Raw genomic sequence first — 15,170 nt, 5'->3', positions numbered from 1 at the left:
AAGTTTTTAATGAACAGAAGAATAAACGTCATCTGACTTTTAGCCAATAAAAAACGCTACACCAGCATTTTCTTTTTTGGGGGAGGGGGATCCGGTCGTGGGGCCTGAATTCTGGGCCTGGGCACTGTCCCTCAGCTTTTCAGCTCAAGCTAGCGCTCTCCTACTTGAGCCACAGCGCCACTTCTGGCTTTTTTTTTCTTTTTGCTTATGTGGTGCTGAGGAATCGAACCCAGGGCCTCATGCATGCAAGGCAAGTGCTCTACCACTGAGCCACCTTCCCAGCCCCTAGACCAGCATTTTCTAATAATCATATAATCAGCATAATTTTTTTGTATCTGCATTAATTCTCTTCCAAAAAGGGAAATAAATCTAAATGATTTTTGAAGTGACTCGTATCTGCTATCCTAGCTGCTCAGGAGACTGAGATCTGGAAGACTTTCCTTGTTTGAAGCCAGCCTCTGCTGGCTTCAAGTGGGCAAGACTCCACCTCCAAAATAAGCAGCAAAAAATGAGGCTCGAGGTGTAGATCAAGTGATAGAGCAGGAGCAAGCAAGCCAAGCAAACAAGCTGAGCAAATGCAAGGACCTGAGTTAACTCAGATACTGGCAAAAAAAGAAAAAGGACTTATTACAAAAGTTTCCACTGTTCCTTAATATATTGATTAATTTTAACTAATTGTATTTAGTTTTTGAAAGATCAACTTTAGCAATCTTAGTTTTAGTCTTTGACATAAAAACTTAAAGGTACTGTATATGCTTTGATTATTCTGCCATCCTGTTTCTACTTACAGAAACAGAACATTTGTAGGTGTGCTCTTTGCTTGCTTTGTTACAGAGAGAAAATGGTCTTAAAAACACAAACCTCCAATGCACTTTCAAAGAACTCAGAGGTCAACCTAAGGAGCTCCCTTCTTCTTTCCAGGACGGAGACCAGGGCTGCCCATGCTTCACCCAGGGTCTGGGCCATGGCATCATAGACCAAACTCTGATCTTTGTTCTCTTCAGCTGTCTTGTCTGCTTCTTGCAAGAGTTCCCACACTCGATCTTCCAAGGCCTAAGATAAAAGGAAAAAAGCCATAAGGTAGAATGTCACCCAATGTAAAAACACAAGGTGATGTCTCAAACTCTTGAACACTTGAAACTATAGATGATCTAGTGAGGTCTAAAAGAATTTACAAATGTAGTCAATCAGACAGAAGGGAGATTGGAAATTTTGGAGAACCAGGGATCATAGCCAAGCCAAATACATTCACATTTAAACATCACTGAAATACAGAAAAAATGGTCACAAATAGATATTTTACAAAAATTACTAATGTTGCTATATACTTGTTGTTGTTTGGATAGGAAATGTCAAGTATAAGGTAGCTAGCTCCTCAGAAGTTGAGATTTACCATAGTTGAAGCCAGCCTAGGCAGAAAAATCTATGGGACTCTTATTTCCAATCAACCAGCAAAATCTGGACAGAGAGATATGGCTCAAGTGATAGATCATCAGCCTTGAGTGAAAAAGTTAAGCTGGAGCACATGAACACAACACCATAGGTTATAGATTCTGTACTGGAAGGAAAGAAAAGGGAGGGGAGGGGAGGAGAAAAGAGAGGAAAGATCTGGGCACCAGTGGCTCACACCTATAATCCTAGCTACTCAGGAGGCTGAGACATGAGTATCAAAGTCTAAAGCCAGCCTGAACAGAATTTATCTCCAGTTAACCACCCAAAAGCCAGAAGTGGCTTACTTCACTTAATATAATTTTTCCAAGACTTTCCATTTCCTAACAAATGGGGCAATGTCATTCTTTCTGATGGAGGCATAGAATTCCACTGTGTATATATACCACATTTTCTTGATCCATTCATCTACTGAGGGGCATCTGGGTTGCAAAACAACATTGAGATACCACCTCACTCCAGTTAGAATGACTATAATCAAGTACTCTAATAACAACAGATGCTGGAGGGGATGTGGACAGAAGGGAACCTTACTGTATTGTTGGTGGGAATGTAAACTTGTTCCAACCACTTTGGAAAGCAGTATGGAGGTTCCTCAAAAGACTCCACATAGAGCTCCCCTATGACCCAGCAATCCCACTTTTGGGCATTTACCCAAATGATCACAAACAAGACCATACTAAATGTTTCCCTTATTTGTAATAACTAGTACATGTTTGAGACAAGTAGAAAAGGTCAGATAAGTTGATGTTAGGTGAAATGAACCCTAAGATAAGTATCCAAATGTTTTTTCTTTCTTGCAATTGTTTCTAACATATTTATAAGATGATTTCTTTGTTGCTTTGTATGTCCCTCCCCTATGGTATAACCCCTGCTTTCATTGTATTTGATGTTGGTATAATTTGTGGAGAGGAAGGGAAAAAACAAAAACAAATCATTTAAATAGGGATACATTGCAACAATGAGATATACAAGTCATTAGGTCGAAAAATGAACTTTATAACTTTGGCAGTGGGGGGGGGGGTTGGGAGGGAGATGGGATGGGTTGGGAAGGGGAAACAAAGGAGTAGGCAACAATGCTTGATAAGAAATGTACTCATTGCCTTGCCCATGTAATTGCAACCCCTCTGTATGGTATTTTCACAATAAAAAAAAACTTAAAAAAACCTACCAGTACAACTATATTTATTGCAGCATTATTTACCATAACTAAAGATATGGCCATCCTTCTTTCCTCTTCAGAGAAGTTTCTCTTTAAGTCTTTAGCCCACTTATTTATTGGGCAGTTGTTTCTTTAAGGATTTGTTGTTGGGGGATTTAATTTTTTGAGTTCCAGGTATATTTTAGATATGAGACCCTTGTCCACTGTATGGCTAGTGAAGATCTTCTCCCAATCCAGTGAAGTAAGCCAGGGCCAAAGAAACATAGGTCCCATGGTTTCCCTTATTTGCAATAACTAGTATATGTCTGAGACAAGCAGAAACGGTCAGATAAGTTGATGTTAGATGAATTGAATCCCAAGATAAGGACTCATATCTTTTTTTCTTTCTTGTGATTGTTTCTAACATATTTATAAGATATTTCTTTGTTGCTTTGTATGTCCCTCCCTCACAGTATAACCCCTGTTTTTACTGTATTTGATGTTGGTATAATTTGTGGAGGAGAAGGAAAAAAACAATTGTTTAAATAGGGATACAGATGGACCCATTGTAACAATGAGATGTACAAGATGTTATGTCGAAAAACAAACTTTACAACTTTGGCGTGGGGGGGAAGGATGGAAGAGTGAGATGGGAAGGGATGGGAAGGGGAAACATAGGAGGAGGCAACAATGCTTGATAAGACATGTACTCATTACCTTTCGCATGTAATTGTAACCCTTCTGTACAATATTTTCACAATAAAAAAAATAAGCCATGGGCCTGGGAAGGTGGCTCAGTGGTAGAGTGCCTGCCTTGTATGCATGAGGCCCTGGGTTCCATTCCTCAGCACCACATAAGCAGAAAAAAAAAAGCCGGAAGTGGCGCTGTGGCTCAAGTGGTAGAGAGCTAGCCTTGAGCTGAAGAGCTGAGGGATAGCGCCCAGGCCCAGAGTTCAGGCCCCACGACCAGACCCCCCCCCAAAAAAAGCCAGAAGTGGAGCTGTTATCAAAGAGATAGATTGCTAGCCACAGCAAAAAGCTCAGGACAGCACTCAGGTCCTATATTTAAGACCCAGGATTGGTACAAAAACATCATGATTAACAACAACAAAACACATGTCATGTGATAAGGGCTTGATACCCAATGAAACAGTGTTTATAAGTAAGTCTTCTGAGATGTGATTGGATTTTGATGACTTTATAAATCAATAAATCAATTGACAATGATTTTATGGGCAGATCTAAAACTGAATGGACTATTGAGTAGCAGTAGGAGGTAGGATCTAGTTAGAGAAAGCAGACTTTGAAGAGTATGTTTTGCTTTAGCCATTTTTTCCATTTCTTTCTTTGCTCTCTGAGTGCCATGAGGTGAGCAGCCTCTGCAGCCAACACACTCACACCAGCATGATTTTCTGCCTTGCTTCAGGCTGAAAGTGATGGGGCCAAAGAACTATGAAATGAAACCTCTGACACTGTGAACAAAAACAAATCTTTCCTCATTTAAATTGATTGTCTCATATATTTTGTCATAGCAATAGAAATTGACTAACATAACACCCACACCAAATCATCTGAACCAGAAGTTAAGACAGTAAGCACATTTACAACAGCTAAAGAGAATAAGGAATACGTTTCATCAAAGAAGTGAAAGATCACTACAATAAGGCCCGGAAAACACTGAGGAAGACACAAGTCCAAAAAAGGAAAGATATTTGTGTTCATGTACTGGAAGGATCATGTTCATAATATCAAAGCAATCTACAGATTAAATGTGATCCCTATCAAAATACCAAAGACATTCTTCATAGAAACAGAAAAAAAAAAGGAAAACTTGAGTCACACACACACACACACACACACACACACACACACACACACACACACACACACACATCTAACCAAAGGAATCTTGAACAAAAAGAACAAAGTCATATCTCACTTCAAAGTATTCTACAAAGCTTTAATCGCCAAAATTACAATGTACTAGCATAAAAACATCCATATAGACCAATGGAACAGAGACTAAAAGTAAACTCAAAACATCTGTAGCCAATTGATTTTAAACAAAGGAGTTAAGAATCTGCTCTGGAGGAAATGGCAATGTTCGGAAGTGGCGCTGTAGCTCACGCAGTAGAGTGCTCGCATTGAGCTGAAGAGCACAGGGGCAGCGCCCAAGTCCAGAGTTCAAGCCCCACAACCGACCAAAAAAAAAGAAAAGAAAAGAAATGGAAATGTTCACATGCAGAAAAATGAAAATAGATTTCTCTCTCTGAAAGTCAACACCTTATGGATTAGTAGCTTAAATTTCAGAACAAAACCAGCTTCACCATCTCCTCTAGTTGACTGAGATTCTAGAAGAAGCAGGACTTCTGAAATAGTGAATAAGAACAAGCCCATCATGACTTAGATACAAAAACAGCACTGCAGAGAAGTGTTGAAGTTCAAAGTTAGAGCTCAGCTGATACACAAGCCTGGAGTCGCCGTAATCTTCAGGGACCTAGCTGGTAAGCACAGTCCAAGAGACTCATGTAAGAATCTAGCAAGTTAAAAAGCCAAAGGCCAGATGGCGGTGAAACTCCAACTTGCCTTAGATAGAAAGCAGTACATCTATTTTCTCCCTGAATGGGAAACACAAACAACTAGAAAACACCTTCTCATCAAGGTCTTGAAGTTCAAAATCTGAACGGAGTTGATACACAGGGAGGAAACGGGTGGCATGAGGAGCTGATACCATTTTCTGGACAACCAGAAACCAGCTGGAAAATGCTGCTAGCTTCTCTGTGCATCATGGTATGAGCTGAATGCAAAGGCGATCGGAAATCTCGCTGTGAACCTAAACAGAGTGCACATGGGAGGCAAACACAGAACCTGCTATGGCATCGCCCACATAGGAACTACCTAGGTTGAGTTGGGAAGGGCCTGGGAGAAGTGGAAGTTGCCATGGGAAGAGCAGAAAGCCAGATTAGAGTTCACACCAGTGGAGACGAAGCCTGCAGTAGACTGAGAATCACTGTTAGTGTCTCTTTACCTATTTTATTTTCCTGATTGTTGTATCTTTCCCTGTGTATATTCTGCTGTATTCCCTCTTATTATTATTTCAAATACCTTTCACAACATACATTGAAGACCAATGATCTTCATAGAGTATATGATTCCAAGAAGATCACAAAGGAAGGAAAACCACAAATACTCAGAATGCATGGAGGTCAATTCTATACTGTGTTCATTTTTCTCTTCCAATAATGCTACCAATTTAAATTTTTTTCAAAGATTTTTAAGCACTTTATTCAAATCCATTAGAAACAAATTCCTGTAACTACTTTCATGAACACATGGTAAATTGACAGTGACTTCCCTCAAATTTGCCTATCTACAATACTGTTACCCCTTTTACTTTTTATTAAAGGGATACAAACTATTTCGTAAGAACTTATTCACAGATTTTTCTATGCTTGTGCACATGATCTAAAGAGTGATCTTGTAACAAAACATAAGAGTTTGGAGAAATTATTAAACAATGTAACAGATTAACATTACTTAAATGGTCCAAAACTGGATGAAGGAGAATATGCATATAACAGGAAATGAGAGAGCCAATTAATCCAAAAATGGAACACCTCTAGAGATGTCTTATGTATGTGAATTATCTACAAAAAGTAACCACAAAGTAACAATAAACTAACAAACACATTGCATTATGAAGGAATTGTGTTACTGGAGATAACAATAATAAATTAAGAGATGTGGGTGATATACTTCACCATGCTTACCCTGCTTCAATGTTGTGTGTTTCTTTTTTTTTTTTTTTTTTTTGGTCTGGTTCTGGGGCCTGAACTCTGGGCCTGGGCATTGTCCCTCAGCTCTTCAGCTCAAGGCTAGCGCTCTACCACTTGAGCCACAGCGCCACTTTTGGCTTTTTTCTTTTTGCTTATGTGGTACTGAGGAATTGAACCCAGGGCCTCAGGCATGCAAGGCAAACGCTCTACCACTGAGCCACCTTCCCAGCCCCTGTTGTGTGTTTCTTAATACAGTATGAGCCACCTCTATGGGATACTCTATACGTTCCTACCTTCTAGATGAAGCGTCACTTCATTTCTCTCTACATACTCTCAAGAAAAATACATACCTCTAGCCACTAGGAAGTCAACTAGCTATCCAGGCTTCAGCTAGTCCAGTACTGTCATTCTTGTAACCTCTTCTTCAGGAGGCTTTTAAGGCTGCCTTTAAAAGGCCAGTCCTGAAATAATATTCCATGACCTCCTTCTTAGTCTCCTCTCAATCAATTTCCTCTAGAATTTTTGCAAAATAATCTCCCTGGGCATAAACCAATTTACTCACTTGAGTTTCACTGGCAGATAGAGTTGCTTAAGATATCACTCAATAGAAGTTTTCACCTTATATACATAGTAAGGAGGGGAAAAAAAGAAATTAAGCAAATAATATGAATTGTCCTCTGTTCAATGATATCAACTTTTAATTACTTTATAAAATGTTGATAGCAAAATCCAGCTGAGAGAAAATACTAGGAGTTTTCATAGGCAAGGGTTCAAAAACCATACTACAAGGTTTGCAAGCATCAAAGAGTTAACTTAGTGCTTTCTAAAGCCTCATCTAAGCCTGTGGTTTGGTCATACAATAAGTTATTAATTTACCCAAATCCACACTATTTGGAAAAACATAAATGCACAATCACACTGCTTGTTTGCCAACAATAAGGTTAAGCAATGTTCACTTGCAAGGATCTGGATAATTTAAAGTCCATCTGCAAGATACAATAAGTGGCTAAAACCTAGAAACTTTATATGCAGAATGTTCAAGTTTTGTCAAGTATATATTATATAAGTGTTTAAATTGGATCTAGTATTGGTGAGAGGTTTATGATATCCAAGCCTTTACTGAAATACTAAAATGCAACTAACCTTTGTTTACACTGCTGAAGTGGTGTAATTTTTCCTCATTTGACAGACCATAATCTGTCTTTGCCAATAAAGACTGATTTTTTCCTTTCTTAAATATCTAAAGTCTAATGGGTCTAATGGGAAAATCAAACCATTATTTTGGGCTTTTTGATCTCTCCCCATGCCCTTCCCTACCCCCACTCCCCCTATACACACAGAGTCAAAAACTCCCTTTCATTCCCTGTCAAAAGAATCGCTCTTTCATTTGAGAGACACAGGACAGGTCATTTGGAGAAGGGCCAATCTGTTCACTATTAATATTTTCAGGGGAAGACAATGACATAGGATTATTTCTTTAAAAGTTGCTGATCAAGTGTGGTGCCTATGGCTTATTCCTGTAATCCCAGCTACTCAGGAGGCTAAGAACTAGAAATGTGAACCAATAAAGTGGTTGGCCATCCAACCATCCATATGTAGAAAGCTTTTCCAGGAGCCAAAGAGACAGTGCCTTGGCAATATTGCTAAAACTCCTGGATCCAGCCTATTTATACTCAATCTTCCCACTCTTGTAACTACATACATTCATAACTACACTTCCCATTTTATTCCTTCTCCTAATTTAAAATCTTAAACCTTCATCTGTTTATGATTTTGGGGTTAGAGAAAACAACTGCATCTGATTAACATCATTGCTTAGCTACTTTAAAATGCATGCTGTTCTGGAATACTATTTTAGAACAGAGTGAACTGTCAGTCACTGAAGAACAAGTCTTTCCATTGCTTACTTTCTTTTAAAAATTTTTTGAATTGCAATTATACAGGTCATGTACAGAAGGGCTTCTCTTTCTTAAGTCAGGTAATGAGTACATTTCTTTTTGGGCCATGTCACCCCTTCCTTTGCTCTTTCACAGTTTTCCCTGTCCACAGTTGTATAATTAATTTTCAACATGGTTTCTATTGAGTACCATTGCTTCATTGGTTCAGCCTATGTCCCTTCCAATTTTCACTTTCCAACTACCAACTCAGCACCTCTCAAGACCAAAATATCCAAATAAAAATTTCACTGTTGTTAATTGAGGGTCAGCAATAAAAGATTTTAATTTTTTTAATGTTTAACAGGAGTCTTGGGTTTGACATCTATAATGAAATGTTGACTACTAATTATTCAGTCATAGTATCTCTTCTTCTACCAAGCTAGAAGATAAAAATGTTCCAAATAATTGATTCCAAACATTTTTGAAATAAACATGGAATGACTGCCAAATTTATCCTTAAATGATTTGTCCTATCTCCATTATTTAATATAACTCTGGATTAACTATCATTATTACCTCACCTGTCATCACACAGTGATGATGATTGACTCAGAAGTTCCAGGGGAACATAGGTTCTTTTAGTTCAGTCTATAAAGTCTCAGGGTGACAGTCTTCACAAGGTAATTGATGTCATCCTCCATATTCTGTTACCTTCTTTAGAGCAGATATTCTACCAAAATGGTTGATCGCTGATTCAAAAATGGGCATGAACAGAATTGAGGGAAACTCCTAGTAAACTGGGAGGCTTATGCCATCTCTATTTAAACGTTTAATACATTAATTTTCCTACACTTATTTGGCAAAACAGAAATGTATAACCACACTTCTTCTTTGCCAACAATAAGGTTAAGCAATGTTCACTTGCAAGGATCTGTAGTGCCCCTAGCATGTGCCTGACATTTGGATTCTTTCCAACGACACAAAGAAATGTATGATATCATATTTTGGGCAATGAAGTTGATATGGCAAATATGTTCCCATAGCCTTAGAAACAGTTTCCCTAGCCACTGACCAGTTCTTAGACTTTTTTCAGACCTCTGACATTGAGTCCTTCCCAACCTTTACAGTCTTGTGTTCCCAAAGCTCAGGCAAAAAACCTGCCTGAACCAGCACTACAAAAACATGGGTTCCCAAGTCCCAATTCAGAAGTTTCTTACTTAGTCATTTGAGTGGAGAACTTAGAATTCTTGTTTCTCTATAAGCAAAATAAATAAATAAATATATGAATATTAAAAAAGCCACACACCTATTAATCAATTCTAGTGAATAGCCATGTTTTGGAATCATTGTCTACTTACCTCTTTTTCTGGGATTGGAAAATAGGGAACTGCCATTGGAGAGAAGGAATAACTTTTACTATTCTAGAGCACAGTAGAATAGCTATGGTTGAAAGCAATTGGATATTTCAATATAGCTAGTAGAGATTTTGACTGTTCTGGACACAAATGAACAATATGAATCTGAGGTGACAGATATGCCAATTAACTTCATCTGATCATCCCACATGTATACATTTAATAAAATGACACATCGTGCCCACAAATATGTGCAATTACTATGTGCTAATTTAACATGTATTTTAGAACATCCTTATTCAACCTTAACAACCTTGACCTAGACGTCTAAAAGAGAAGGGGTGTGTCTTAAATGTCTTTTGTCTCTAATTTCTGGTATGTCAATTGACATGATATACATGCCAATGGATTGTATTAAACTAAAATGCAAAAATAATCTTATTTGCTGTGAAAAATAATAAACAGAGCACCTATTCATAGATAAAATATTAAAAGTATTTGAAAGCCTATAGGGTCCCAAAAAAGTTCTACCTACAGGCTTGTTGGGCTACATAGGAATTTCTGCCTTGGTAGTTCTTTTAACTGTCAGCATTTTCCCTTAATATTCTGGTCACAGAGTATAAATTAGATCACTTTCCTGATTCACACTTCTCAATGATTTTTCATTGCCCATAAGATAAAGAACAACCTCTTTTCTGTGGCATACCTTTCATGCTGTGGCTCCAATCAATTTACCCATCTTCTCTTTTTCATGATCCTTTCCTAGTCTTTTTCTCCCTAATTCATTGATGAGTCACGGAAATCCAGTTATTGCTCTCCTGATGCTCCTGGTGTCTTTATGTATTCCTTCTGATTGCTCAAACTGTCTTCTTGATTCTTTTTTTTCTTTTTTTTTTTTCCGGTCGTGGGGCTTGAACTCTGGGCCTGGGCTCAGGGTGCTCTTCAGCTCAAGGCAAGTGCTCTATGGCTTGAGCCACAGTGCCACTTCCGGTTTTCTAGTGGTCTAGTCTCACGGACTTTTCTGCCCTGGCTGGCTTTGAACCATCATCCTCAGATCTCAGCCTCCTGAGTAGCTAGGATTACAAGTGTGAGCTACCAGCGCTAGGCTTCTTGATTCTTATATAGCTGGTTGGTAAGCAATCACTAATGAAGTCTTTCCTGATTCGTTCTACCTTTGCCTTTTCACCATATCTATATTTTACATAATAGGTTTCTGCTGAAAATCTTATATAATTATTGGGGTTACTTCTTTACATGGCTATCACTTGAAGACTGAAACAGACATGAAAATATCTCTTTTTCAACTCCTCTTCCCCCCAAAAAGCATATACAAATATTTGTGTTATCAGGGAGGTTAAAAAAAAAGCAATGTGGAATGCTAACAAGTATTAATCTAGATGACTTCTGTAGATCTGAATTTTTTCAAAGGAAAAAGTTACAATGAATGTTTCACCTTCATATAAACTTCTAGAGTATAGAAATCATCTCATTCTTATTGTTGTGTTGCCTGTTACCTACTCCATGAGTTAATGCATCGAAGAATGACTAATAATTTCATACATTTGAATGACTTTGCAAGAACAAACTGGGGCTTAAAGTCAGCTCCTGGTGATCTCCCTTGGCACTTGCTTGCTTGGTAGGCACCATTTGTACCATTTGTACCATGCCTATAGTCTGACATTTTGTTGTTCAAGATAGGCTTTTAAAGACTTTTCTGGCTGACTATTAACTATGATCCTTTGATCTCAACCACCTGAGTAGCTAGGTTTATAGGTATGAACCATAGGCGCCTGACAAAACTGAACTATTCCTTGTATCAGTTGTTCACATTTATCTAGTAGACAGGTTGAATTCTAACTGAGCTTGGCAGGTAAGATCTGTTTTCATAGTAGAGGGTTATATATGGAATAAACTGGGCTTTATTAGCTGCTGAAATTTTGTGTTTCTTTTTTTTTTTAATTTAATTTTATTTTATTTGAGAACATACTGTACAGAGGGGCTACAATTACATGGGCAGGATAATGCATACATTTCTTACCAAGCATTGCAGCCTCCTCCTTTGTTTACCCTTCACCTCCCTTCCCAGCCTCCCCCCTCCCCCCACCCAATTATACCCCCCTCCCCCCCGCCGACATTGTAAAGCTGGTTTTGACATGACATTTTGTACTTCTCATTGTTGCAACAGGTCCACCTGAATCCTTAAACGACTTGTTTGTCCCCATCTCCTCCACATGTTATACTGACATCAAATATAGTGAAAGCGGGAGTTACACTGTGGGGGAGGGACATACAAAGCAACAAAGAAATAATCTTATAAATGCGTTAGAAACACATGTATGAAAGAAACGAAAACATTAAAATACATATTTAAGGGTTCATTTTCCTAACATCACATTATCTGACCTTTTCCGCTTGACTCATACCTATACTATATATTGCAGATAAGCGAAACCATGGGACCTATGCTTCTTTGGGCCTGGCTTACTTCACTTAATATAATTTTTTCCAAACCAGGTAGAAGCTGATAGGTAACTTGTTCCCCAGGAAACTGCCAGAAAATATATTCCCTATATTCTCTCCCTTGCTTTAAGAAAAGAAAAAAACTCTTGCTTTTCAATTGTTTGTGTGTTGGGTTATAAGAAAGTGTTTCAGTCTATCCATTTAAAATTTCAGTTTCCATACAGTAAAATACTTAGAATTATCAATCTTTTCATTTTATCTAGATATTTGAACTTTTTAATACTGACTCATGACAAAAGTGTCTACCAGTAGCCTACTAAGTTAATTGTTTTTCTGGCACTTACTTTCTTGATTTGTGTTTGAATAATAGATAACCCTTGCCTAAATAAATGAAGTACTTGAGGCCCACCTTGCTAAGGGACAATACTATACCTTTGTAAATCGAGACATCTACCTTATAAATGAGCTTCTAATCCTATTTAAATGTTTATTGTGAGCATATCATTGGGGTGAATGGGCATCCCTGTGCACCTCCCTTAGGAGTTAAGTACTTTGGATCCTTCTCTAAAAATCTTTTTTGCCTTTCTGTGACCCTCATTCCTTGTACCTGCTTTACAGTATAATAACCCCCCCTCTTTACTTTGATGCCACCTTTAAGCCAAAGAAAGTACTAGAGGGGTTACAAAAAATAACAGAAAGAAAAATTAGACACTGCTTGAGATGCCAAAAAGAATTTGATTCTTTTTCAAAGTCTAAAGGAAAAATCAATTTTTGTCTTTATGTAGTTTAAAAAAAAAACATACTCTCAGGTATGAACAAATCCATTCTAGGTTTGACAAAGCCTCGGGGCAGTCACCAAATAAAACACTTAGATTAATTTACAGCAGCAGTGATTGTTTTTTTTTTTTTTTTTTTTTTTTTTTTAAGCTAGCTGTTTAAGAGAACAAATGGAATAGCTAGGTTACCGAGTAAGCAGACTCCTTGCTGACAATGAGATATGGAGCTTTTAAGAGGAGCACCATGAAAAATGACTTGCCTCAGGCCTCGGTCAAGGCCAGCTTAATTTAAGTTTTCCTCTCCCACTTGGCTAGTCATTAAACTCAGGAAAGTATTTGGAATTGGATCTGAGAAAAAGACATTCTGGCTAACATCATAAAGGTAGTTATTTAAAGAGATGCTAAAAGAAACTACTTTCCCTTTTGGTTCCAAAAGGATAGGAAACCAAGTCTGCTCTGTGATGCTTGAAAAATGCACTGTCTTTTTCTGTGTGGCTTCAAAATCACTTGTTTTAAGTACGGTATATTTTATAGCCATTGAGCCACCTCAGCTGCCTCATAGAGTACAAAGAGGATTACAGCCTTTCTATTCACTGGAGCATTAAATGGTCCCCTGAATAGCAATTTACTAAAAGAGTAGTTCTATGCGGTCCATTCTGCATGCATTTTTCTTGACAGTACCTCTACCTGTAATATAAATGCTGAATTCTAGTTTATAGAAATAACCTTTGTGCTTCCCATTAAACAGAAAGAAATTTGCATAGGATATTTGAGAGCAGTGAATAAACACTTTAGAATGGTAAATAGTCGCGTTCAATTATTTTGGTCAGACTCATGCACATAGCATTGGGAATTTGTTTTAGCTTTTCCTGTTCTATTTATCTAAGGCATTCCACATATGCATTACTGTTTATCCAAACTTTCTTAGCCCTCAGGTCCCAATCCTACACCAGCCTCCTCTATTAAGCCCTCCAGAAACTCCAGTCAAGGCAATTTCTCATTCCTGGGGGTCCTAGAACAACTGGGAGTGAGCAAACTTTAGGTTCTATAGATTATAAGCTAGGTGACAACAGAACTGTCTTGTGTTCCCTTCAAGAGAAAGGTACTATAGAAGATAAATGGTTTTAAAAAAGGTAAAAAATAAAATCAATGTTTGAAAATTCATATTTTGAAAAGACAAGTCATTATATTTTAGATAATAATTCCCTAAGTAAATAAACTAAACAAAAGTAAATAAAGTAAATAAAAATAATACAAGTACAGGTTCTATCGAAGTGCCAAAGATTGTGCCTTTTTTTGCTTCCTGTAGATTCTGCCAAGATAATGATAATTGTCATCTGGTGATTTAAAAATATAACCTTGTCAAGCCCGTATTACAATATAAAATTCCCTAAAATGTCACTATTCAATACAAATCCAAATATTTAGTATATGTCCCCCAAAGTCCTATCACTTCATAGATCTTTCTACATACTCCAACGATCAATAAATCATACTCATAGACTATACAATTAAGAAACAAAGTTCTTTCATATGCAAAAAATGACTCCAGGGTCTTTATTTTATAATTACAGAATATTAATGATGCGAGAAGCTTGTCAGCTTCAATATCTCACTATTATATATTTACATTACTCAATACTTCAGATTTATTTTGTTCTGTATCAGTAATCCAGTTTAAACACACTAGTATTTACTTCACATAAAAAGGCTGTTCAGGTAGGCAGAGCTACTTATAAGCCATTATGTATGTTCTTTTTTTTCTACCTTCCTTACATCTGTTTCATATCAAATGTATAATAATTATTCTGCAATAGGAATCTGTACTTTTATAATTTATATTGAGTCGAGGTTGAAACAACATACTTCAAATATATCAGTATAGATTTAGTCTTGATCTTGATAACATCATCATTTATTTATTTATTTATTTTAAATTTTATTTTATTTTATTTGAGAACATACTGTACAGAGGGGCTACAATTACATGGGCAGGATAATGCATACATTTCTTACCAAGCATTGCAGACGTTTTTTTTTTTTTGGGGGGGGGGTCCGGTCGTGGGGCCTGAACTCTGGGCTTGGGCACTGTCCCTCAGTTCTTCAGCTCAAGGCTAGCGCTCTAGCACTTGAGCCACAGCGCCACTTCCGGCTTTTTTTTCTTATGTGGTGCTGAGGAATCGAACCCAGGGCCTCATGCATGCAAGGCAAGCGCTCTACCACTGAGCCAACTTCCCAGCCCCAACATCATCATTTAAAATGTTAAGTCGTGAGAAAAGTTTCATGTTCATTAGTAATGTTTTCCTCATTATTACTATCCCTTAGGATCTGGAGTT

At 37.6% G+C, this 15,170-nt stretch overlaps 1 protein-coding gene across 4 annotated transcripts in view; it reads right to left on the bottom strand.

Annotated features, from left to right (window-relative positions):
* Window positions 1-15,170, bottom strand: part of Ccdc141 (coiled-coil domain containing 141) — a 169,436-nt gene that overhangs the window by 129,944 nt on the left and 24,322 nt on the right. For all 4 annotated transcript variants that reach the window (XM_070019988.1, XM_070019998.1, XM_070020006.1 and 1 more), the window contains exon 3: window positions 862-1,053. In XM_070019988.1, the coding sequence (XP_069876089.1) occupies window positions 862-1,053 (192 nt within the window). The remainder of the gene's footprint in view (window positions 1-861; window positions 1,054-15,170) is intronic.

Source organism: Dipodomys merriami, unplaced genomic scaffold, assembly GCF_024711535.1.
Source record: "Dipodomys merriami isolate MVZ:Mamm:240054 unplaced genomic scaffold, mDipMer1.0.p SCAF_1, whole genome shotgun sequence".
Taxonomy (NCBI): Eukaryota; Metazoa; Chordata; class Mammalia; order Rodentia; family Heteromyidae; genus Dipodomys; species Dipodomys merriami.
The sequence above is the reverse complement of the archived record's forward strand: the minus strand, read 5'-3'. Positions and strand labels throughout refer to the sequence as shown.